Raw genomic sequence first — 27,089 nt, forward strand, 5'->3', positions numbered from 1 at the left:
CAGGGTGAATACAGAAATGTTGTATGTGGAACCAAAAACAAAGTAATACAAAATCATTTTGCCACCCAAAGCCAAATAGACTAGGGACACTATAGAAGTTCCCGTCTGATGACTTTGTTAATGACAATAGTAAGTAACGTGATGTTTACAACAGACAGAAGCAACTGTATACTAGATGGTACAGAAACAGACACCACTACTAAAACACTGACATGATCTATGAAGCATAGGAAGTGTGTGTGTGGGGGGGGAGGAATCAAGGAATCAGATGTGCCTGCGTGTCTAAAATGCCATCGTCACAGCCAATTTATGGTGACCCTCACCGGTTTTTCAAGGTGGAGATAATTTGCCATTGCCTGCCTCTGCACTGAGACCCCGGCCTTCTCTAGAGATCTCCCATCCAAGTACTAACCAGAGTCAACTCTTCTTAGCCTCACAGGTTAGCTGAATCCAGTGGCACCTTTAAAACCAACAAGGCTTTATTCTTGGAATTGTCAGGATCCATGCAATGTCTCCTGTCATGCCTTTTTACATGTAACTGTTATTGTGGTATATTCTGGGGGGCTGCTGTATTGAACATGTAATGTTCTTGGGATGGTCTGTGAAAAGTTATCTTGTTTCTCACAGTAGAGATGATGGTGGCTGCCAGTGGTTGCCAAGAGATAAAGAACTTCTGTTAGATTTTCAAGCTACTAAAAGGTCATAACATTTAGAGCATATTGTTTAAGGGGGCCCATTTCATCAGGAGCCCACAGGGCCCAGTTGCCATTGGGCAAGCTGACACCCTGGCCAGTCCACTACTGGGGGCTGCCCGGGAATGTAGGGGCCCTCCTCCCTCTCTCATCATCTGGAGATGGAGTCTGGGAAGAGCCTTCACTTCTCTGGAGATAAGGAGATGGGTTCCCCTTGAACCGCTTTGTGTTAGGAGGTCTGGGGGGTGGGGAAGAAGACCACACTTCCCTGAATTACTTAATGATGTCTGTGATTCTTACTTTCATTTCTGACAAGGCCTCCATATGGGAAAGGTCTGAACTTGTGACGTATCAATAAAGCTTCACCTATGTTTGCATTAGTAAGAGCCCCGTGGCGCAGAGTGGTAAAGCTGCAGTACTGCAGTCGGAGCCCTCTGCTCACAACCTGAGTTCACTCCCAGTGGAAGCTGGTTCAGGTAGCCGGCTCAGGTTGACTCAGCCTTCAATCCTTCCGAGGTTGGTAAAATGAGTACCCAGCTTGCTGGGGGGGGGGAGTGTAGATGACTGGGGAAGGCAACGGCAAACCACCCCGTAAAAAGTCTGCCGTGAAAATGTCGTGATGCAGCATCACCCCAGAGTCAGAAACGACTGGTGCTTGCACAGGGGACTACCTTGACCTTTATGCTTGCATAGTGGAAGTCTATCTGAGTGTTACTCAGCAAAGCACAGGTATAAGCTTTTGTCTGCACATGAAAGCTTCTACTCAGAATAAAACTTTGTTGGTCTTAAGGGAGCCAGTGGACTCAAACTTTGTTCTGTTGCTTCAGACTGGGGTGGCCAAACTGCACACGTGGCTCTTTCAAACATACTGTGCAGCTCCCAGAGGTCAAGGAGGAACTTAATGCAAGCTTACTCTCAAGTAAGTGTGCTTAGCAACAGGACCTGTCAGCCTCTGAATGCCAACCTACAGTTGGTGACTATTTGTGCTGTGTGTGAAGCAGGGAGGAGGGGGGAATAGGCAGGCTTACAAGCTCTTCCCTTCCACCGTACGTCGCCCAGAGACCTAGAGTGGAGAAGAGAGTGCAAGAGCCAAGGGAGACACTGGAAGGAGGGACAGAATTAAAGAAGGTGGCACAGGGTTCCTCCTTAGTTTCACAGCTCTTGTAGGAGCTATATTTACTAATCTTGGTGTCAAGGCATAATGACGCAAACAGGTGGTCAGTGATTTAAATGGAACATGTGTGTTTTCTTCTCCCACTGTTGCCAAAAAATAATTCCCTAACCTTTACTATGCTGGTCTTATGGGGACTGTTATTCCCAGCTTTTGTTTTTAAAAGTCTCCTTCTAGCATGGTTGTGTTGTAAAGTGCATACAGATGTATTTTATCTTTCTGTGCAAAGAAAGAATTAAGAGTTTTAATAAAGGTGTGTAATATTGTTCATCTCTTGTGGCTCTCAAACATCTGACATTTATTCTATGTGGTTCTTATGTTAAGCAAGTTTGGCCACCCTTCCTTCAGACCAACACAGCTACCCACTAGATTATTTTAAGGATTCAGCTGCATGTAATGGTAACAAAATTTGGAGCATAGCCTGCTCCTAGGGGGCACCTACCAGTTTACGGATATCTCTCTCACACTCGCGCTTTATTCTGTTTATCTCATCCTGATGGGCCTGGTAAGCTGTGCGCAAGTCCGCTGCCTTTATCTTATCTGCCTGCATGATGTTGTTCAATGCTTCTTCCAGCTGCTTTTTGCAGGCTTTAAGTTCTAGGATCTCCTGCTGCATCTTCATCCGCTCGCTATCAAATGATTTCCGGGCTTCTTCCCGAACTTCATTTAGCAATGCTGTTTTCACTTTGTCGGCCGCCCCATCTCGCAGGACGTTTACCGTGGACTGCAGTCTCTGGATCTCGCTGTCTTTTATTTTTGCCATACGAGCTACCTCTTGTTCATGCTGCCGGATCAGTACTTCTCGGAGAGTCTGCAGTTCCTTCATCTTCTCTTCATGGAGTTTAGCCTTCAACTCGGACAGGTAGGCCGTGTGTTTGTGCTGCTCCTGTTCTCGCTCTTGTTTTACTTCCTGGAGCTTCTCTCTCAGTTTGCTCACCTAGAACATTTTATTGGAAAGTCAACCAGTTACACAGGAATGGCTGATTTGAAAGGGAAGCACTTATCTATTACAATTTTCTATTGTTTTTATCTAGGGTTGTCATAGAATCATAGAGTTGGAAGGGAACTCCAGGGTCATCTAGTCCAACCCCTTGCATAATGCAGGAAATTCACAAATCCCCCCCCCCCCCTCTAAATTCACAGGATTTGTGTTGCTGTCAGATGGCCATCCAGTTTGGTGTAGTGATTGTGTGGACTCCTATCTGGGAGAACCAGGTTTGATTCCCCACTCCTCCACTTGCAGCTGCTGGAATGGCCTTGGGTCAGCCATAGTGTTCATAGGAGTTGTCCTTGAAAGGGCAGCTGCTGTGAGAGACCTCTCAGCCCCACGCACCTTACAGGGTATCTGTTATGGGGGAAGGAGATAAAGGAGATTGTGAGCCGCTCTGAGACTCAGAGTGGAGGGCAGGATATAAATCCAATATTCCCATCATCATCATCCAGCCTCTGTTTAAAAATTTCCAAGGAAGGAGAGCCCACCACCTCCCAAGGAGGAAGCCTGTTCCACTGAGGAACCACTCTAATGGTCAGGAAGTTCTTCCTAATGTTGAGCCAGAAACTCTTTTGATTTAATTTCAACCCACTGGTTTTGGTCCTACCTTCTGGGGTCACAGAAAACAATTCTGCACCATCTTCTAAAGCAGTGTTTCCCAAAGTGGGCGATATTGCCCCCTAGGGAGCGTTGGAACAATCCAGGGGGGTGGTAGTAGCAATTGCGAGGCGGTGCAATTGCAGGGCAGTGAATAAAAATAAGGGGGCAATAGAAGCCTAAAGTAAGAAGAGAAGAGGGTGGGAGCGGAGGTGTCAAAACATCACATTTCTAGGTCCAGAATTTCTAATTTAGAGAAAAAATCCAAATAACAAAAATAAAGGATTCCCTTTTGTCTGCTAGAATCATAGAGTTGGAAGGGATCTCCAGGGTCATTTAGTCCAACCCCCTACACAATGCAGAAAACCCACAAATACCTACCCCAAATTCACAGGATCTTCATCGCTGTCAGATGGCCATCTAGCCTCTGTTCAAAAACGTCCAAGGAAGGAGAGCCCACCACCTCCTGAGGAAGCCTGTTCCACTGAGGAATTGCTCTAACGGTCAGGAAGTTCTTCCTAATGTTGAGCCATAAACTCTTTTGATTTAATTTCAACCCACTGGTTCTGGTCCTACCTTCTGGGGCCACAGAAAACAATTCCACACCATCCTCTATATGACAGCCCTTCAAGTATTTAGAGTGAATTCACCCCATTAGACTAGTAATGAGGACCAGAACTCCGTCCAATTAAAATATAAGAAGGATGCAGTTTATTTACAAGACAGAATAAAAAATAGAGGTGTACAGACAAGAAACACAGAAACAAAAAATCTTACTAGTCTATCCTAGCCAATACTTGTTACAGCTAGCAGCTTCTCAAGGTTGCTTGCAGTTTCTCTCTCAGCAATACAGTTTAAATCAGGACAGTTGGAAGCACTGAGGCAATTGCACAAACTTCTCTGAAGAGTTCCAACCTGTGGCTTTCTCCTCACAAAGTTTTCAAACTTCTTACAGTCCTCTGGTTACCAGTTGATCGCTTCTGTTGATTTCAGCCAACTGCAGGGCCCCCGACACAGTGTCTTCTGCAGGGCCAGCATATGGGAGTAGGCAGGGTAGGCAACCACCTAGGGTGCCACTATACCAGGGGGCGCTGTTGGGTGCCCCCTTACTCCCCCTTCCCATGTGGCACTTATCTGGGCTCTATGCTGAGCATATCTGGGATGGGATTTCTAAAAACTGTTTTCTCCCTGTGATTTCTTGTGAAATGATAGATAAATGACTAATCGGAGCAGATTATCACAAAATGGTAAAGACCAGAATGTATTAATCCCCATTTTTAGGTCAGCCATAGACACCCTAGCTCCATTCAGGCATAACACAACATCACTTTAACTATGGTAATTTTGTAAAACCAAAAGCTGGCCGGTTTTCTTTGCAGGGCAAACATTGCCTTGCGCTTGTTGAACGCTTCCAAGGAAGCCTCTGAAGAGCGCCCCATTTTACTGCTGCCTGCTGCTTTCGGGTTAAAAGTGGCTGGTGGTGGCACCTTCCCATTGCACTAGTTGGAGCTTTCAATCCAAAAGTAGCAGGCAGCAGTAAAACTGGTCACTCTTCGGAGGCTTCCTTTGAGGCTCCGACAAGCACAGACAATGTTTGCCCTGTGAAGAAAAGCTCATTGCGGCAGCACTTGTGTGCTCTGGGCTTGCCTGCTGACTGGCATGATGACATCGTCACCAGCATGCAAAGAATATCCCCCCTTAGGAGCACACGGGGCGGGGCATATGGGGGGTTCTGCCTAGGGTGGTAGAACCCCTAGTGCCGGCGTTGGTCTTCTGTTCCTTTTCTTCAGAAGAGAGCACATACAAAATTGGGTTTAAAGGAAATGGTCAAATTCTCAGTTTACAAATTCCTCAGGCTTTTCAGTGGAGAAAAAAAGCATTTTTAAAAACAATCTACTTCATTTGTACTCCTGCTTCTCATTCCAAATAGGGACCCAAAATGGCTTATAACAGTTTCTTCTTCTCCATTTTATCTTCGTAATAGCCCTGTGAGATAGACTAGCCGAGGGATGTGTAACTGGCCCCAGATCACCCAGCAAGCCTCTATGACAAAGTGGGCAGCATTCGAACCTGGTTCTTCCAGTTGGACACTCTAACTACTACAACATCAGGGGAACCTCTTTGCACAGCCTCTTGGGACAGAGATGACTAAAACTCAAAGATATTTTCTTGATACTGGAGAACAAGAAATAGCTTATGGCTGTCAGTAAGACAGGGTTGCACTTACCTGCAACTGTGATTCATTCTGACACAGAGAGAGAGAGAGAGAGAGAGAGAGAGAGAGAGAGAGAGAGAGAGAGAGAGAGAGAGATCACCTTGGCAGTCGCACAAACACAGACTTTCTGGGCATCACTGTCCCAGATTGGGGCTTCCCTGAATCCTCAGACCCACCTGGTTCAGCAGCACATAAAGAGTAGTCCATGACTGCCTCTATAATAGGCGAGGCACCACAGTCTGGAGAGAGCAACCCCCAAACTCACCAGCCAGAGGTCACAGTGCATTTCTGGTGCTATTCTATTAGATGCAAGTATGTATGATGGCGGAATCATTTAAGACAAGTCCATCAGTCATTCAGTCAGGTAAAGGCCATCCTAAAGAAGAAGGTCTTGCAGGCCCTGCGGAACTGTTCAAGGTTCCGCAAGGCCCGCACTTCTTCCGGGAGCTGGTTCCATAGGTGTGGAGCTGCAATGGAGAAGGCCCGTGTATGAGTACTCTTTAATTTTGCCTCCTTCAGCCCGGGGATAGTCAGTTGGTTCTTCCCCACTGACCTCAGTGCTCTCTGGGGTTCAGGTAGGCAGGTCCTCGACCATATAGGGCTTTAAAGGTAATAACCAGCACTTTGTAGCGAACCCGGTATACAACTGGCAGCCAGAGCAGTCCGCGTAGCCCTGGCTGTATGTGCTCCCATTTCGGGAGCCCTAATAACAGCCTAGCTGCTGTGTTCTCCACCAGCTGCAGCTTCCAGGTTCAGCACAGAGGCAGTCCCATGTAGAGGGCATTACAGTAATCCAACCTTGAGGTGACCGTTGCATGGATCACTGTTGCTAGGTCCTGACACTCTAGGAAGGGGGCCAACTGCCTTGCCCGCTTCAGATGAAAAAACGCTTACTTGGCAGTGGCTGCTATGTGGGCCTCCATTGATAATGAAGGCTCCAGTAGAACTCCCAAGCTCCTGACTCGGTGCGCCGCTTTCAGCGGCGTACCGTCAAAGACCGGGAAAGGAATTTCTCCTCCCAGAGCGCCGCGACCCATGCAAAGGACCTCTGTCTTCGTCGGGTTCAGCTTCAACCCACTCAGCCTAAGCCAACCTGCCACAGCCTGCAATGCCAGGTCGAGATTCCCTGGGACGCAGTCAGGCCGGCCGTCCATTAGCAGATAGAGCTGGGTGTCATCTGCATATTGATGGCACCCAAGCCCATACCTCCGGGCAATCTGGGCAAGGGGGCGCATGTAGATGTTAAATAACATTGGGGAGAGAACTGCTCCCTGCAGCACTCCACAATCTAGTGTGTGCCGCTGGGACAGCTCACCCCCAATTGCCACCCTTTGTCCCCGTCCCTTGAGGAAGGTGGAAAGCCACTGTAGGGCCACCCCCTAACCCCTATGTTGGCGAGGCGGCGGGTCAGTAAATGATGGTCGACCGTATCGAACGCAGCCAACAGATCTAACATCAGCACTGCCACGCCACCTCGATCCAGATGCCGCTGGAGGTCATCTACCAAGGCGACCAGCACTGACTCCGTCCCATGGCCCGGGCAAAAGCCGGACTGGCAGGGGTCTAGAATGGAAACGTCATCCAGGAAGCCCTGCAACTGCAACGCCACTGCCCTCTCTATAATTTTACCTAAAAACGGTAAATTAGAGACCGGCCGGTAATTTGCCAATTCGGCCAGATCTGCTGTACTCTTTTTTAGGAGGGGACAAACCATAGCCTCTTTCAAAGGTGTTGGAAAACGCCCCTCTGAGAGGGATCTATTTATGATGTCCCGTAAAGGACATCTAAGCTCCCTCTGGCAAGATTTAATCAGCCAGGAGGGCAAGGGTCCAAATCACAAGTTGTTGGGTGTGCAGTCGAGAGAATTCCGTCAACTTCCTCCAGGCTGAGTGTGTCGAAGCGATCCAGAACTAAATCAGAAGACAGGCACGGGGCCTCAAGTTCATGTACTGTATCCAATGTGGTAGGCAAGTCCCAGCGGAGCGACGTGATCTTATTTGCAAAACATTTCGCAAAAGCCTCATAGCCTATCTCTAATTCTCTCACGTTTGGTCTGCTTTGAGGCAGTGTAGTAAGATTTCCAATTATTCTAAATAATTGTGCCGGGTGCGAATTTGCAGACGCAATCCTAGCCGCAAAGTAATCTTTCTTTGTGGCCTTGACTGCCATCTCATGACTTCATGAATGTTCTATAGGATGTTCTCGTCGCTTCATCACGAGTATGCCGCCACTGCCTCTCTAGCCGTCTGAGCCCTTGTTTCAGCTGTCGCAGCTCCGAGGTGTACCATGGAGCCAGCCTCACACGAGGGCGCAGAGGGCGTCGAGGTGCAATCTCGTTGATAGCCCTGGATAGCTGGTTTTGCCAGGTCTCAACCAGGTCATCAAGGGAATCGCCAGGGATCCCGCAGAGCTATTTTGGAACCGTTCCAGATCCATCAGGCTCCGCGGGCGAGCCAAAATAGGCTCTCCACCCATACAGGGTTGAGGCAGCGTCTCCATACGGGCCTTGAGGGCTAGGTGATCCGACCATGGCACTGCTTCTGCCGCGATATCGTTCACGAAGATCCCGGACGCAAAGATCAGGTCTAATATGTGCCTGCCTGGTGCATAGGAGTCGTAACAAATTGAGAAAGTCCTAGTGTCGCCATGGAAGACACTAGACCCATCGCCTGATTGGAGGCCATATCACCACTCATGTCATCTCCACTCCAGGCTAAACACACCTAGCTCCTTCAGCCTTTCCTCTCAGAACTTGACCTCATTGCCCTCCTCTGCCATTAGATCTAACAATACCTGCCTCAATCCAGCTGCCTACAGAGATCGTCTGTGAGAGCAACCAGTGCTATCTCTGGCCCATGATCAAGGTGGAAGCAGGACTGAAATGGGTCCAGAGGTGATTTCTCCAGGAAAGCTGGAGCTGTTCCGATGCCTCCCTATTACCATACCCAGGAACAAGATTCTATACTGGATGGCAATTGGATGGATCAGTAGGATCCAACTATGATTTCTTCAAGAGCAGCCTCAGCACAGCCTCCTTTAATCCCCTCAGGAAGACCCCCAAACTCAGGGAGAGATTTATAATGGCCATCAGAGAGACTCATTCCATCACCACTGGCTTTCATCAGCCATGATGGGCACAGGTCTAAGATGCATGTGTTAAGCTTCATAGCACCCAGTATCCTGTAGACATTTGCCCAGAAAGTCTGGACCCAAAGATGGCTAAAGGGCCTCCAGTTCATGTACTGCATCAATGTTGGCAGGCAGGCCCTGGTGCAGAAACAAGATTTTGACCAATCTCGCACTCACCTTACGCCGCTCTCACGTTCGTCTTCTCAGCGCGGCTTCCTTCTGATTTCCTACTATCTGCCTCGGGGCTGCAGCAAGGATCATTGTTTTCATGCAGCAAACAGAAACTGCTAAAAAACAGTTTCTGTTTGCTGCGTGAAAACGACGATCCTTGCTGCAGCTCCGAGGCAGATAGTGGGAAATCGGAAGGAAGCCGCGCTGAGAAGACAAACATGAGAGCGGTGTAAGGTGAGTGTGAAATTTGTCTTTGTCGGCAAAAAAGCTTGCAAAGTCCTCACAACTAATTGCTGAATCACTAACATTTGGAGTTTTTTAAAAAGACACCAAGATCTTTCAAGATGTCCAGATTTTATTGTGTCTGATTCAACTAGATTGTCAAGCATGGTGAAATTCCATTGATAATTGATTGTTTTAGGGTCCTGCCTAACCTGGTCTGTGAAGTATCATGGAGGATCCAACTTTGCTAGCTTGTTATTCTTTCCCTTCCCTCCATCTTGCTTTATGGCTTATAATTAGAAGTAGTGAGAACTGAAACCAAGTAATCAGCACCTTCCCATACATTCCTGTAAGGGAGTACGAGACATCTGGGGAAAGCAAGGATGCAGTCCTGATAACACTATGGGAATGTAGACATTTATGCTAGTTTATGTGTGAATGCTACCCCGCAACCCCATCCCTTGGAATCCTTTTGAAGTAAGCCTTAAAAGTATTGTATCAATGTATTGTCAGCATTACTCTCAAGAACCTGTTATACCAAAGTATCTGTCTATCAATAAATGTAGTCTTTGTGCCGGAGTACGCTCTCTTAAACCTAGTAGACGCCCCATATATTCCTGAACATGCGGAGGAATTAATCTCGCATATTTCGTGGCAGCTAAATTTGCAATAGCTTTGGTCTGGAAGCAAAATCTCCTCCCTCGAGGCAGGCCTGGTGGCTGAAACTGTGGGATTATTTTGTCTTAGATAAGCTTACTTATGATTTAGATCCCCATTGTTCTTCCCAAACTGCTTCCTTGAGTTTTATGCGAAAATGGCGTCCCTTCCCAAACTGCTTCCTTGAGTTTTATGCGAAAATGGCGTCCCTTCATTAGTAAAGTCTCAAAGGACAGCGGAAGCCCTAATGACTCATATCATGCTATACTGATGTCATGCCAACTAATGTTGTAACTTGTTTTTCATTGGTCAATCTTGTATGTATCCACTTCCTCATTTTATATTGGTACTTGGTACGCACCTATTGATGTACTACCATCTCTGTACCTGAAACTTTATATTAATAAAGCTTTTCAAAACTTAAAAAAAAATGTAGTCTTTGTATCAACTTCGACTCGTCATTGAACCCGCATGCTTGACATTTTGAGACTAAACTACAAGAAGTTTAACCGCCCTGGCAACTTTATAGCTGAATGGCTGAAAAGATTCCAGTAAGCAGTGAACTTCCCGAACCTGAGGAAGGGGCGAGAGCACCAACCCCAATGTGGCACGTGCTGGACGCCCGGAGAGTCGCTGGACCGAGTTCCCCTCTCCACATTCAACAACTATTGGTCACCCCGCAGCAGTGGCAGCCCCGTACCTCCACCACCACGAAGGATGAGGCTCCAGCACGCCGAGAAGCCATTCTAACCAGGCACATGCGCCGGGTAAAGATGGCCAACGAAGGGGGTGAGAACCCTGGACCCGGAGAGGAAGAGGGCACAGAGGCTTGTAAGAAAGTGGCCTTGTAAGTAGTGATCGGTGCAGAAGCCGACCCCCCTCTGGGCACGGGACTTGGGAACCCCGAAACACCTGGCCCGAGAGAGGAGGAAGATGAGATGGCTCGTGAATTCCGTGCGATGATCCAAAAGGAGGTTGAAGAGGTCACCAAGGGATTGCGGGACGAGATGCAGGAGATAACCACCATGATGGCTGGAGAGTTCAACAGGCAAATTGACCGAGTCCTGGGAACGACCCACCCGAGAAGAGCCCCGCAACCGCCTGTGGTTAGACCCCCAGCAGCGCTGCTGCCACTGCAACCGGCGGCGCCCCCAGCCCCACTAGAGGGGGGCCGCGGGAGAGAGTTGGAAGCCACCTTTGACGGAGATCCCGAGGAGGTGGAGTATTTCACGATCCAGGCGAATAGCTACATGCACTATTGGGGGGAACACCTTGCCTGATGAATTCAGTCATGTGGACTATCTGGGATCAAAATTGAAGGGGGCCGCCAAAAGGTGGTACGTGAGCCTGTACAAGGCCATGAGCCCGGAGCTGGACTTTGTGGCCACTTTCTTACAAGCTTTGCTAGCCCAGTACGAGGGCCCTCTGCAAGAGACCCGTGCCCTGGCCGCCCTGAGGGACATGCAACAAGACTCCAAGACGATTCGGGAGTATGCAGCCGAGTTCCGTACCAACGCGGCCAAGGTGAGGGGGTGGAGTGAACTGATGAAGATTGAACACTTCACCCGCAGGCTGAACGCGAGCTTCCTGGATCGAGCCCTGCAACAAGCCAGACCAACCAACCTGGTGGGATGGATCCAACTGGCGGGAGAAGTGGAGACCAATATGAAGAGAGTGGCCATGCAACGGCAACATCAGAGCAGTAAGTCAAGTCGTGACCCGAAACCCAAAGGGAAGACGGAGGCGAAGAAACCCCAAGGGGGGGGGAGCCAGGGGAAAACCACCGGGCACCCGCAAATGCTTCAGGTGCAGGGACCCAAACCATCTGGCCAGCAGCTGTCCGAACCCTCCCAGGCCACCATCGAGCATCTCTAAGACAAGCACTCCGGCACCAAAGAAGCAGGCCGGCCGCCCTAAGGAAGCGGAGAAGAGCAGTGCAGCCATGAGTTCGATGCCTGATGACGACACCATCGTCACCAATGAGATGAGTGAGATGTCCTGGGCTGACGAGCCACTGAGAAACGAGGACGACCTGCTCTAAATGGTGCCAGCCAGCAGGTCGCCGATGAACCGGCACCACTCAGGATGAGAGTAACGGGGTCGCTATATTTTGTGCCAGTAATTTTGCTAAACAGCAAACTCAAGAGGTTCGTGCAAGTGAAAGCCCTGATTGATTCGGGCTGTACCAGAGACATAATCACCCCTAAACTGGTGGACGCATTGGGGCTTCCCACGATGGCCTTGCCGCACCCCATCCAGTTTGAACAGATGGATGGGTCAGTAATGAGGGGGGAGCCATGTGTGTTAGAGACTCAGTTAGTGCCGTTGGGCATCAAAGACCACTGGGACCAGGCGGCCTTTGTAATTGCCCCCTCCTCCTCTTACAATGTGGTTTTGGGAGTGGGTTGGTTGACCAAGCATGAGCCAGACATTCGGTGGGGCGACCAGACAATAGAATTCAATGACCCGAGATGTAAAGCCCATCACTGGACTAAGGAATGGGGTCCCAGTCCACCGCCCCGAAATGAGAAAGTCTGCTTGACAACGGAAGAGGTTCAGGCAATCCCTAATGCCTATAAAGACTTGAGGGGGGTGTTCAGCGAACAGGGGGCCGATGAACTACCACCCCATAGGGACATGGACTGTGCCATTGAACTGATCCTGGGGCAAACCCTACCTAAGGCCAAACTGTATTCGATGGGGTGGGCGGAAAAGGTGGAATTGCGGAAATTCCTAGATAAGAACTTGAAATGAGATTTCATCCAACCCGCCACAGCCCCCCATGCAGCCCCAGTCCTCTTTAGAAAAAAGGACGGCTCGCTCGGACTTTGTACTGATTTTCGGGGGATTAATGGGATCTCCACCTCCAATGCCTATCCTATCCCCCCTCATCAAGGACTTACTCAGCACGGTGTCGGAGGGAAAGGTGTTCACAAAGCTGGACTTGAGGGATGCGTATTTTAGAGTGCGCATCAAAGAGGGGGATGAATGGAAAACGGCGTTCAATACACCCATGGGACAGTTTGAGTATCTAGTAATGCCATTTGGGTTGCAAGGGGTTCCGGGAGTGTTCATGAACTTTATCAATGAGGTGTTGAGAGAATATCTGTTCAAGGGGGTGGTGGTGTACCTGGATGACATCATTATCTATTCACAAGATCTCCCATCGCATGTGAAATTAGTGAGGGAGGTTCTTAGCACCCTATTGAAGCACAAACTGCATGCTAAATTGTCAAAATGTGAGTTCCATAAGACCGAATTTGACTATTTGGGCTTCAGGGTATCAGCACAGGGGTTAGCCATGGACCCGAGTAAGGTTCAAGCGGTACCGGATTAGGCTCCCCCGAGGACACGTAGACAGCTCCATTTGTTCCTCGGGTTCGCCAATTTTTACCGAACCTTTATACCAGGGTTTGCCAAATCATGTTACCCCTCACGGAGTTGCTAAAAACCAGAGGTAAGGGTCCGGACGCAAAAAAACCGGGGGGCAAAACTAAATTGGACACAGAAGCGCCAAGAGGCGTTCAATAAGCTCAAACAATTGTTCACTAGTGAACCAGTTTTAAGCCACCCTAATGAGCTGAAGCCCTTCATTGTGCAGCGTGATGCCTCCAATGTCGCCGTCAGAGCCATCCTCATGCAAAAAGATGAGGAGGGGAGGCTAAAGCCCTGTGCCTATATTTCTAAAAAGTTTTCCCAGGAGCAGAGAAATTGGTCGGTATGGGATAAAGAAGCTTTTGCTGTGACTTACGCTCTAAAGACCTGGAGGTCATGGCTAGAAGGCGCTAAAGTGCCATTTGAAATCTGGACCAATCACAAGAATTTGGAAGCGCTCACCGGTCGGCGTAAACTCAGTGAAAAGCAGATCAGGTGGGCGGGTTTTTTTTCCAAATTCGACTTCGTGCTGAGGCACATCCCTGGGACAAAAAACTTTTTGGCGGACGCCCTTTCGCGCCTTCCTCAGCACAATAGCCAAAAAGAGGAGGTGGTAGACTCTCTGATCCCTCTCTCTCAACTAGCCGCCATGGTAACCACCCGGTCCAAAACACGGTGGAATCTGCAGCCCGATAAGTGGGGGAGAGAGCGCCTGGCCATAGAAACTGAAAAGGAGGGGGAAGACAGACCGGAGGAAGTACAGAAAGGGGAGGATGGGTTTTGGTATAAAGTTGACAAGCTGTATGTCCCTAAGAGCCTACGGTCCGAAGTCTTGCAATTCTACCACTCTAACAAATTAGCTGGCCACTTTGGGTATGTGAAGACACTGCATTTAATTAACAGACAGTTTTGGTGGCCTTCCATGAAAAAGGACGTTTCTGAATTCGTTGCCTCCTGTCCAATTTGCTTAATGGCAAAAAAGGGGGAGGGGAAGCCCCCCGGGCTGTTAAAACCTCTGGAGACACATGTCCTTGGTCTGTGGTGTCAATGGATTTCATAGTCGAACTACCAGTCTCACAAGGCAAAACCATAATTCTGGTAGTAGTGGACACCTTCTCCAAACAAGCACATTTCATCCCCTGTGCGCAGCTGCCAACAGCTAAGAGATTAGCCTATCTATTTTTCCATCACATTGTAAAACTACACTTGTTCCCGGATAAGATTATTAGTGACAGAGGGCCACAGTTCGTTGCCAACTTCTGGCGGGAGTTCTGTAAGTTATCAGGCATAGAACAAGGGTTGAGCTCAGCCTACCACCCCCAGACAGACAGACAGACAGACAGAACGCGTGAACGCACTGTTAGAACAATATTTATGGTGCTATGTGAGTCACCAACAGTCTAACTGGGTGGATCTCTTGCCGTTTGCTGAGTATGGTTACAATAACAGCGTGCACAGCTCAACCAAGGCTTCCCCGTTTCAGATTGTAAATGGGTATGAGGGGAAGCCTGTTCCGTTGCTGCCAGGGGGAGAGCAAACCCGTGACCCCACCTCGTTCGAACAACGGTGGGGAAAATTAGGGAACAGCTGGAAGGGAATTCAAGAGAATTTGGAGGCCGCTAAGGAGGCGTACAAAAAACAGTATGACAAATCCCATGTACCCACTTGGGATTTTAAAGTGGGGGATTCAGTATTTGTGTCAACAAAAAACCTCCCACTGAATCAGCCCTCCAAGAAGCTGGCGTATAGATTCTTGGGTCCTTTTTAAGATCAAGAGGGTGATTAACAAAGTGACCGTAGAATTGGCCCAAAATGTTTAGTAAAATACACCCTGTCTTTCATTGCAGTCTTTTGCGAAGAGACCCGGGTGGTTCTCCTTGGCACCCTCGACCACCAGCTCCGCAACCTATCCAGATTGGAAATCAGAGTCATCATGAAGTACAAGAAATATTAAATTAAAAAATGAAGCGTGGAGTTTTGTATTATTTGATTAAGTGGAAACATTTCCCAGCCAGTGAAAATGAATGGGTAGCAGAAAAAATGAGTTAGCCCCTGATTTGGTAAACAAGTTTCCTTAGAAGCCCCGAGGCTGATTTTAGGGGGGGCAGTATGTCAAGCATGGTGAAATTCCATTGATAATTGATTGTTTTAGGATCCTGCCTAACCTGGTCTGTGAAGTATCATGGAGGATCCAACTTCGCTAGCTTGTTATTCTTTCCCTTCCCCCCCGTCTTGCTTTATGGCTTATAATTAGAAGTAGTGAGAACTGAAACCAAGTAATCAGCACCTTCCTATACATTCGTGTAAGGGGGTATGAGCCATTTGGGGAAAGCAAGGACGCAGTCCTGAAACCCCAAGGGGAATGTAGTGTTTATGTGTGAATGCTACCCCGCAACCCCATCCCTTGGAATCCTTTTGAAGTAAGCCTTAAAAGTATTGTATCAATGTATTGTCAGCATTACTCTCAAGAACCTGTTACACCAAAGTATCGGTCTATCAATAAATGTAGTCTTTGTATCAACTTCGACTTGTCATTGAACCTGCATGCTTGACATAGATATCGTCTTGCTCCTCTCCACCATCTTACTAACAGAGGATCAAAAAATGAGGAAAGCTTTCTCCCTGGCAAGATGTTCAACCCTTCCTTCTGCTGTCCTTGAAGGTATAAGAAAATTGCATTTGTTCAGAGACTTTTCCAGTGTGAGTTGCAAGAAATAGAAACAATTGAACATGTGCTTCTAATATGTCCTTGGTATAGTTTAGCCCATGCTAAATACATTTTCCCATGAGTTAAGACTAAGCCAGGACTAACAGGGTCTACTCAGGTAGTCTGTCTCCTCTCAGATGCCAATCAGAATATCCCAAAACAAGTAGCTAAGTTTTGTAGTGCTTGTCTCTGCATTAGAAAGGCATATATCTCTTTTTTAATTTTATTAATTTCACTATTCTATTTTAACCATGGATAATTTTGAAGACGACTGCAAATTTATACCCCACCCTTCTCTCTGAATCAGAGTCTCAGAGCGGCTTATAATCGCCTTTATCTTCTTCCCTCACAACAGACAACCTGCAAGGTGCATGGGGCAGAGAGGGCTCTCACAGAAGCTGCCCTTTCAAGGACAACTCCTACGAGAGCTATGGCTAACCATAACTTTTTATTTCAACCCTATAAACACCAGACGTGATCCTTATTACAGACAACTCACAGCAGGGTTGGGGTGCTCATGCACCCTTCTGCACCAGTGGCATCTGGTTCACCTAGTCACTAAACAGAAATGCCTTAGAAATCAAAGCGATGTTTGCCTTTCTGTCCTACCTAATGGGAAGAAATATCAGGTGGCAGCAGACAACCTAACAGTGATGTTCTATGTAATCAAATGGGGGTAGGGAGGAGGAGGAGGAGATCGGATTGATGCCCCACCCTTCACTTGAAGTCTCAGAGTGGCTTACAATCGCCTTTCCCTTCCTCTCCCCAGAACAGCCACCCTGTGAGGTTGGTGGGGCTGAGAGAGCTCTGACAGAAATGACTCTTGAGAGCAGCTCTTTTGAGAACTGTGACTCACCCAAGGTCATTCAGAAACAATTCAGATCTCAAAATGCCATCTATTGTTTTGGGGAGGACTCCCTCGCATTCTGCTGGTCACATGAGGGGGAGAGGGGCCCATTAGTTTCCATAGCCTAAGCACTTCAAGCTTTCAATCAGTACAAAACCTACTTTATTGCCTTGGCCTTCCATTGGTCAATGAGCAGATGCTCCTCAGAATGACTGGAGCTCCCCAGCCATGGAATCCATTAAGGCAGTCAGCACACTCAACCAACCCGATGTGCCAATTGGCAGTCAGCAATACATCCATCAACGGAAGTCCTATTCTCTGTTGCTATCCATAAGACAGTGATGCAATGACTGGCAGAGGGTGAGGAATGGAAGGGCACACCCACAAAGTTGAATAAGGCTCAGAGGAAGATGGTTCCAGAGCGGAGCCACGTTGGTCTGCAGTAGAACAGCTAGATTTGAATCCAGGAGCACCTTAGAGACACCAACAAGAGTCCCAGGGATGGAACTCTGGAGAGTCAATGTTCCCTTCATCAGGCACAGGAGAACAGAACTTCTATTCTTCTTTGTCTGACTAAGGGAGCCTTGAGAGGTCACACCCCAAAAAATCTAGTCTCTAAAGTGCTGCTGGACTTGAAATCTAACTGAGGCACCATTATTTGCCTTCTACCCTGTTAGGAGCATGCTTATACAGTCTTAAGGTCTGCCATCCAAGGGGATCAAACATGAGAGCACTGTGATTAATGAAGCCCACTGTGGGAGGGAAGGCCCTACAATTAAGAAAATGGTAGTCAATAGACAGATGCCTGGCACGAGATCACACAAGTATCTCACAGCAATAATTCTCTATATCTGTAGATCAAAGTTTGAGGCCAATGGTACCTTCAAGATGAACAAAGTTTAATTTTGGATATAAGCTTGCACACAAAAGCTTCTACCCAGAATGAAACTTTGTTGGTCTTCAAGGTGCCTGACTGGACTAAAACTTTGTTCTCTTGCTTCAGACCAGCATCACTCCCCACCTGACTCTATCTCTATCTATGATTCAATTACATTTGGCCGCTAGAGCAGACATCATAGAGCAGAAAGAAATCTTTGTAAGGACAGTCAATGTATTGTGCAAACCAGGCATAAGAAGCTGGTAATTTTCCCACTCATTTGCACTGTATTTCCCTTCCAACCCCCTCAGTAATTTGGCCTGTGTGTCCCAGAAACAAACAAGAGAGAACCCAGCATACATGGGGGGGGGGGGGGGGACAGTTACCCTAATCATATAACAGTTTTGCTGACTAAACCAAGAAGAAACCCTGGGAAATTACTGGCTGTAGATCAACAGTTCAGCCATTTGGAAATGGCCAAAATTCTGTGTGAAGACAGAAGTCAGTAAGGACAGAAGCAGGAAAAACCCACACAGGACAGATGTTTAATTGCTCCAGCTTTACCAAGGGGACTGCTCCACTGCAGATTAGAAATCCACAGGAGCCACCACCAGCTTGGTTAAAACAGGAGATCAGAGGGCAGGTGTCCCATTTTTAAATTGTAAATAGCAGTGAAAGAGGGGCTGATTCAGTCTGGGATTAGGGATGTGCATTCGGTTCGGCCGAATCGAAGAAACCTCCGAATCACCCCTGATTCGGAAGTATACGCCGCCATATGCTTCTGAATCCAATCGGAAGCCATTATACAGGAGCCGGATACGGCTCCCTGTATTCTTCCGAATCAATATTCAGAACTATACGGAAGTCCATAGAAAAGGCGAGAAAGGAGCTTCTGCAGCCTCAGGGAAGCTGCTTCCCTTCTTTCCCACCTTTGGAAGCCTTTTCCCGCCTCTCCGATAGCCTCCCTGGGATCAGGGATGGAGGGGGAGTGGGAGAGGAGCCCCAGCAGCCAATCCAAAGCATGCATTTACAAAATGCATTGCAAATGCATGCTTTGCAGGGCTGTTGTGTAGCTGATGGCTGGGCTAATCCCCCAGCCATCAGCAACATTGTTGTTCTTTTGTTTACTTGGGTATCCAACAGTGTTCTCTGGCCAATCATAAAGCAGTGGTATTTTTTGAAACTGCTCTGTGTAGGACCAGAGAACATTTTTAAGGAATCTGCCTGGCTGGACTCCATTCCATTGTTGCTGTGTTGGTGTTGGTGTGAGAGAGAGATTGTGCAGCACTGGCCCTTGGCCTCAGCTGCTGCTGCGCTCTCTCAGCCTTGCCTGCCTTGCCTGACCTGCCTGGAGAAGACATCTAAGGTAAGACAGTCTTGGGGTTCTTGTTTTTATTTTAGTTAGTAAAAGGACTTTTTAAGACTCAGAGTCCCTTTACTTATCCAGATTTGGGTGGGTGGGTACTGAGTAGCTTATTTGGGGTTAGGGTTTGGGGGTTCTGCTGGGGGTGGGGGCCTGGGGTGGGGGAGTTGCCAGTTTGCCTATATCTTACTTTAGTGAGAGGACTTTTAAAAGTGCAGTGTCCTTTTACTTTTCCTGATTTGGGTGGCTTCAATTTCTTGGGGTTAGGGTGAAGAGGTTTTTTTGGGGGGGGAGAGGTTGGTAAAGTTCCTGTATTGTTAAAAGTCAAGTTTTTTACTGTTTTAAAAGGATTCTGTGTTTGATTTGTTTCTGCTGTTGTTCCTTTTCTCTTCTGGTTCTGGTTCTTGAGGGGGGCCTGTTTGGCCTAATTTTCATTGTTAAAAAGGTCGCTTTTTTAACAGTTGAATTTGTTGGCCTTTTCTCAGTGATTTGGATCTGTTGCTGTTGGTTTTGCATCGTGTTCTGCTGTCCCTTTTCCTGGTTCTGGTTTTTTGGGGAGGGGGGGCGTTGTTGACTGATTTGGCCTGAGGTTTTTTATTGTTGAAAAGGTCACTTTTTTAACAGTTGAGTTTCTTGGCCTTTTCTCAGTGATCTGTTTGGATGTTGTTGTTGTTTGGATCTGTCCACCGCTTCTCTTGTTTGAGAGTTGTGTTGTTTGGGGCAGGGCTGGAGAGCTGGCATCTGTAGATTGTGTGTTCTGTGGCAGGGAAGCTGGCATCTGAGTGAGAGACCCAGAACCAGCATGCTTCTTGTGCTTGGCCAGCTCTCCTCACGTTGTTTGGGGCAGGGCTGGAGAACTAGCATCTGGGTTTGCTGCAGTCAGGTCTGCAGAGCAGACCTTGAGCAGATTGTGTTTTGTGTGGCAGTAATGTTGGCAACTGGGTTTATATTGGTTCCAGGCCAGCAGGGTTCATAGAGGATGGATGTAGTGATTTGGATCCTATATTCTCTGGTGTAAAGTTAGGTTTGGCTTTGGGTGCCCCAGGAATTGGACCCCCTGGCCCAATCTTTTTGGGACTTGGGGGGTTTTGTAGGGGAGAGTCCCCTGCAGGTCTCCTGCATATTTGGGGGCTCTCCCTCAAACCTCCTCCCCTCCAGGTGGCTTCAAATATACCCTATTTGCCACTGATTTCAATGGCCATAGGGTATAATGGGGCCGTATATTCGGAAATAGCCATACATCTACCATATATACAGCTATTCTGAGTATCGGTATTTGGAAATATATGGCATTCCAAATATTTTGGTCCCGTATACCGTATTTCCGAATCCAATTATTTCTGATTTTTTTTTTTTTTTTGGCACACTGCTATTTGGGATCACAGGACAAGGAAGGGGAGTTTGACATCAATTTCACAGGCTCAATCCTCATGGGGAAAACATACAAGCACATACATGGTGCCTGTGAGGTATTGCCACTGCTGGTCCAAGGGGGACAGGAAAATGGCCAAACCCTCACACTACAGCCTCACCCCACTCTGGTTGCTTCTCTTTACTACTAAAAATCCATGGCTGATCTCTTTAGATAGCTGGTCTAGTTAAGCACTTGGGTACTAGTTAAGCATCTGAGGCTCTCCATTGCAGCTCTGCCCCTCCAGTCTCTAACCACACAATCTCTTAAAGGCTTAAGCAAATGCTTCCTCCAGGCCTTGGATTCAGTGGGAGCTCACAGGAGCACAGCTCCTGAACCTCCTTGTCCACTGAATAGTAGGTGCAGCTGCATAACAATCCCTGGATGAGCTCCACCACCTATTTTTCTACAAAATGACCACTGTGTCAAGTCTGCTGTATTTTGGTTGACCTATTCTCTAACTCTGGTTCAGAAGCAAGGGATTCTGGGTAGATCACACTGAACACTGAATGCTGCTAGCTAACTCTCCTTCCCCCCTTTCATAGCTATGCCTTTGTTATGTAGCCTGCTTTGAAATGCTGATATGTGAACAAGATAGTAGAGCCTTCTCAGGCCGGGTGTCTGTGGGAGTGTTAAGCGCCAAGGCCTTGGCTTGGGAACGAGGGAGTAACATCCTAGTGCGAAAATATACTGCATAGAGTGCCCCGCCCGTAGGAATCCTTTGATCTATACCTTAAATGCTTGGTGAATGTCCATGTACCCCAATCCTTCAATCTCTATCATGGTCTTCAGTTCTGCTTTCAATAAACTAGTAACTTTGTTTCAACCAAAGACTCGTTATTGAATTCAGCCGACTTGACATTTTGAAGGACTCCCTATCTTGGAGTTCAACCTTTCCGGCAACTTGAAAAGGCGATGACCGACCAGACTCCGGACAACGGAGAACTCCCAACCAGAGCGGAGGGGGCTGAGACACCCTGGCACATCCATACTGCCAGAAGGACCGCGGCTTCTCCCCCCCAGTTTCAACTGGTGGTTACTCCCCGGCAATACCAACCGAGGACCTCCACCACGCTGATGGACCAGGCACCGATCCGCCGGGAGGCAATCATGACCCGCCACACCAAGCGGGTTCAACTGGCTGAAGCCGCGGCTACCAACCCGGGCGAGTCGGGCGAAGGAATCGAGGCAACCGTGACCCAAGTCCCCGGTAGCGGAGGCGAAAGTGCGGAGTGTGGGGCGGAGGATGGGGGGCCGAAGCCCAAGGACCCGCACGATGAGGACTATGAGATGTTTCGGTCGATGGTCCACCGCGAGGTCGGCGGAGCGGTGAAGGACCTCAAGGACCAGATGCAGACCCTAACCACGCAGCTGGGGAGAGCGTTGGGGGTGACCGGGGCCCGTCAGCAACAGCCAGGGCCGGCGGGGCCTCGGGGCCGCCCAAGCCAACTGCCACCCGTCGCCCCCACGGCTCCCCAAGCGCCGGCGGCACCCCCACCTGCCCCGGTTAGGCAGCGAGACTTGGGGGGGGGGGCCGGGAGCTGGATGCCACTTTCGACGGGGACCCGGAGGAAGTGAACTACTTCACGATCCAAGCGAACAGCTATATGTACTATTGGGGGGACCTGTTCCCCGACGAGATGAGCCGAGTGGATTACCTGGGGTCGAAGCTGCGGGGCGCTGCCAAGAAATGGTACGTGAGCCTGTGTGAGACCAACAGCCCGATCCTGCACTTCGTAAACACGTTCGTGCAAGCCCTACTGACCCAGTACGAGGACCCCTTGCAGGAGGCCCGAGCGCTATCGGGACTACGGAACATGAAGCAAGGGGACCGATCCATCCGGGAATACGCGGCAGATTTCCAGGCTAACGCTGCCAGGGCCTGGAACTGGAACAAAGTAATGAAAATCGAGCACTTCACCAACGGGCTGAACCCTAGCATCCTGGACCGGGCGCTCACCCAAGCCAACCCAGACACGCTAGTGGGATGGATCCAGCTGGCGGGAGAGGTGGAAACCAACCTGAAGCGAGTGGCAATGCTGTGCCAAGCACTGGCTGAGGGCAAAGGAGCGCCCAAAACCACTCCCCGGAAGGCCGAGCCTCCCAAAGCCAAGAAGCCGCCGGTGGCCGCTCCGGCGGGGCCCCGCCGTTGCTTCCGGTGCGGTGACCCAAACCACCTCGCCTCCAACTGCCCTCAGCCTCCCGCGGGAACCACCCAGGCGCCAGGGTCAACCAGGCAGAGCACCCCGGAACCCAAGAAGCCCCCTGGCCGCTCTAAGGATGCGGCGAAAAGCAGCGCGTTGATGGTGCAGGAGGAGCTGCAGGAAGAAGAGGTCCGTCTATCCGCAGAATTGGCCGACCTCGCGTGGGAAGAGGAGCCGGCGGGAAACGACTCCGACCTGCTCTGAACAGTGCCAGCCAGCAGGTCGATCGGGAAAAGGCACCACTGACGGTGAGAGCCACGGGAAGACTGTACTTTGTGATGGTAAAATTGTTGAACCCAAAGTTGAGAAGGTTCCTACAAATTCGAGCCCTCGTAGACTCGGGGTGCAACCGAGAACTAATCTCCCCCAAGGTGGTGGAGGCCCTGGGGCTAGAGCGCTCACAGCTGCCCCACCCCATGCTGTTTGAGCAGATGGATGAGTCAGTGATGGGGGGGGAGCCCTGTACGCAGGAAACAGAGCCATGCCCCTTGGGGATTGAGGCCCATTGGGACCAGGTGACTTTTGTCATTGCCCCGGCCTGCGGCTATCCAGTAGTGTTGGGAGTGGGGTGGCTGGAAAGGCACAAGCCGCTCATTCGTTGGAAGGCACAGACCATTAGGTTCCCCGACCCAGATTGCAGCGGGCACTTATAGAACACGGCGTGGGGGCCGCAGGTGCCCGCCGCCCGAGAGAGGGCGTGCGTCCTGGTAGAGGAGGTGCACCATGTCCCGAGTGCATACCGCGACCTGATGGAGGTGTTTAGCGAGCGGGAAGCCAATCAACTACCCCCCACATCGGAACACGGACTGTGCCATAGAACTGATCCCCGGGGAAAGCCTACCCCGGGCCAAACTCTACCAGATGGGGTGGGCCGAGAAAAAGGAACTGCGCAAATTCTTAGACTTGAACCTGGACAGGGGTTTCATTAGACCCGCAACGGCCCCCCATGTGGCCCCGGTTTTGTTTAGAAAGAAGAAGGATGGGACGCTTAGACTTTGCACTGATTTTCGCGGGATAAACGCGATTTCGATGTCCAACGCCTACCCCATCCCCCTCATCAAAGACTTACTGAACACGGTGTCGGGGGGGAAGATATTTACAAAACTCGACCTGAGAGACGCGTACTTCCGAGTGCGCATCAAAGAGGGGGATGAGTGGGAAACGGCGTTCAACACTCCAATGGGGCAATTTGAGTATTTAGTTATGCCGTTTGGGTTGCAGGGGGCGCCGGGGGTGTTCATGAACTTCATAAATGATGTGTTGAGAAAATTTCTGTACAAGGGGGTGGTGGTGTACCTGGATGACATCATTATTTACTCCCAGGATGAGCAATCTCATGTAAAATTGGTGAGGGAGGTACTGAGCACCCTGCTAGAGCATCAACTGTATGCGAAACTGTCTAAATGCGAATTTCACCGCACCGAACTAGACTACCTCGGGTTCCGAGTGTCTAGAGAAGAATTAGCCATGGACCCCGCAAAAGTGCAGGCGGTCTTAGAATGGGCCCCCCCAAGAACACGTAGACAGCTCCAATCATTTCTCGGGTTCGCAAATTTTTACAGAGGATTCATTGAGGGGTTCGCCCAGATCGCCCTGCCCCTAACTGACCTCCTAAAGACAAAGGGGAAGGGCGAGGACGCGAAGCGACCCGGGGCCAAGCTAAACTGGACGCCCACCTGCCAGGCGGCTTTCGACCGGCTCAAGCAACTGTTCACTAGCGAGCCGGTCCTGAGCCACCCGGATGAGCAAAAGGGCTTCATGGTGCAATGCGACGCTTCCGACGTCGCCGTAGGAGCCATTCTCATGCAGAGGGATGGGGCGGGGAAACTGCGACCCTGTGCCTACATCTCGCGGAAGTTCTCCGACGAGCAGAGGAATTGGTCGGTGTGGGACAAGGAGGCTTTCGCAGTCATGTTTGCATTAAAAACCTGGAGGTCGTGGCTAGAGGGAGCCAAAGTGCCATTTGAAGTGTGGACTGATCACAAAAACCTCGAAGCGCTAACTGGGAGACGGAAACTGAGTGAAAAGCAAATCAGGTGGGCGGGATTCTTTTCCAAATTTGATTTCACCCTAAAACACATCCCAGGGACCTGGAATTTCTTGGCCGACGCCCTGTCAAGGCTCCCGCAACACGAGAGCCAGAGGGAGGAGATGGTAGACTCGCTAATATCCCCCACGCAAGTGGCGGCCATGGTCACCACCCGCTCACAGAAAAAGAAGGAACTGGACGGGCTCAGCCGCGACCGCATCGCCTTGGAGACCGAGAGGGAGGGAGGTGGGCAGCCCGAGGGGGTGCGGAAGGGGAAAGATGGGCTGTGGTACAAAGAGGAGAAATTATACGTCCCGATGACACTGAGAAGAGAGATCTTGCAACTATGCCATTCATCTAAATTGGCCGGGCACTTTGGCTATGTAAAAACCCTGCACTTAGTGAACCGACAGTTCTGGTGGCCGTCCTTGCGAAAGGACGTGTCGGAATTTGTAACCGGCTGCCCGGTGTGCATAATGGCGAAAAAGAGGGGGGGGGGAGCCCCCAGGTCTACTGCAACCACTGGAAACGGCCAAACGCCCCTGGGCCATTGTGTCCATGAACTTTATAGTAGAGCTTCCTTCCTCAAGGGGGAAAACAGTCATTTTGGTGGTGGTAGATACGTTTTCCAAACAAGCCCATTTCATCCCCTGTACCCAACTACCCACAGCCAAGAAACTGGCCACCCTATTCTTTGATCACGTGGCCAAACACCACTCAATCCCCGACAAAGTCATTACTGACCATGGGCCTCAGTTCGTTGCCACCTTTTGGTGGGAGTTCTGCAAACTGTTAGGGATGGAGAAAGGGCTAAGCTCAGCGTACCACCCCCAGACGGACGGACAGCCAGAGGGAGTGAACAGGGTGCTGGAGCAATATTTGTGGTGCTTTGTGAGCCAGCGCCAGTCCGACTGGGTAGATCTCCTCCCCTTTGCAGAATATGCCTATAACAACAGTACCCACAGCTCCACCAAAGCCTCCCCCTTTTCAACAGTGTTTGGGTATGAGGGAAAACCGATCCCGATGCTGCCGGGGGGGGGGGGGAGACCCAGGCACGGGCTCTGCCTTCAAACAATGGTGGCAGGGACCCAGCCAGTGCTGGCCATCCATCCAGGAGAACTTAAAAGTAGCAAAGGAGGCTTACAAGAAGCAATATGACAAGTCTCATGTACCAGTCTGGGAGCTAAAGGTTGGAGACTCAGTATACCTGTCAACGAAAAATCTGCCCCTCTCCCAACCATCCAGGAAATTGGCTTTTAAATTCTTGGGTCCCTTTAAGATCAAGCGAGTAATCAACCCAGCAACTGTGGAATTAGATTTGCCTCCTGCCCTTGGTAAAATCCACCCTGTGTTTCATTGCAGCCTGCTCCGTCGAAATCCGGAACCGTCCCGTTGGCATCCGCCAGAATCAACATCCCTCCCCGTCAAAGGGGAGTGTCGGAGCCTCTGGGGCCCCGAAACACTGAGCTATAATCGGGAGCAAACCTTCCCTCGAGCCCGCGCTGCAGGAGGGGCTTAGGGGGGGCAGTATGTCAAGTCTGCTGTATTTTGGTTGACCTATTCTCTAACTCTGGTTCAGAAGCAAGGGATTCTGGGTAGATCACACTGAACACCGAATGCTGCTAGCTAACTCTCCTTCCCCCCTTTCATAGCTATGCCTTTGTTATGTAGCCTGCTTTGAAATGCTGATATGTGAACAAGATAGTAGAGCCTTCTCAGGCCGGGTGTCTGTGGGAGTGTTAAGCGCCAAGGCCTTGGCTTGGGAACGAGGGGGTAACATCCTAGTGCGAAAATATACTGCATAGAGTGCCCCGCCCGTAGGAATCCTTTGATCTATACCTTAAATGCTTGGTGAATGTCCATGTACCCCAGTCCTTCAATCTCTATCATGGTCTTCAGTTCTGCTTTCAATAAACTAGTAACTTTGTTTCAACCAAAGACTCGTTATTGAATTCAGCCGACTTGACACACTGGTTTCCTCAGTAACTGACCAACAGGATCAAGGGGGCGAGGGGAAAAAAATTAAGGCAGCAGAATGTACTCAGTAAAATGCAGCAAAGAATACCGCAGCCAGGGAATTAAAAAGCAGAACACTGGTTCTAGCTTCCAATTGCCATATATGTCCATGGAAAAACCCTGGCAACAGCCAGCAACTAGATTTGGAAATCAGAGTCTCTCTCTCTCCTGCTCTTGAGAGGAACACCTCTGTGAGAACTTGTGAGGTCACATTAGCAGGTGCATGTGAAGGAGTGGAAAATCAAACCTGGTTTTCCCACTGCACAAGCTGGCTAGGAGATGTTGCATGACATCCAAGAAGCATAACTTTTGCTAACATCAAACAAAGGGTCCTTAACCAAAAGACTGTTTCCTTGCCATTCCTTCTCTGATTCAGCAGGTTGGCCCAGTCCAAGGGCAATTATAAGGAATATTC

General features: G+C 49.5%; 1 protein-coding gene across 1 annotated transcript in view; it reads right to left on the bottom strand.

The window, feature by feature from the left end:
- The window catches only part of JAKMIP1 (janus kinase and microtubule interacting protein 1), a 154,691-nt gene that overhangs the window by 90,008 nt on the left and 37,594 nt on the right, over positions 1–27,089 (bottom strand). Inside the window, exon 5 of the mRNA XM_060246127.1 lies at positions 2,306–2,800. Within this exon, the coding sequence (XP_060102110.1) occupies positions 2,306–2,800 (495 nt within the window). The remainder of the gene's footprint in view (positions 1–2,305; positions 2,801–27,089) is intronic.

This window comes from Heteronotia binoei, chromosome 9 (genome assembly GCF_032191835.1).
Source record: "Heteronotia binoei isolate CCM8104 ecotype False Entrance Well chromosome 9, APGP_CSIRO_Hbin_v1, whole genome shotgun sequence".
Lineage (NCBI taxonomy): Eukaryota > Metazoa > Chordata > Lepidosauria > Squamata > Gekkonidae > Heteronotia > Heteronotia binoei.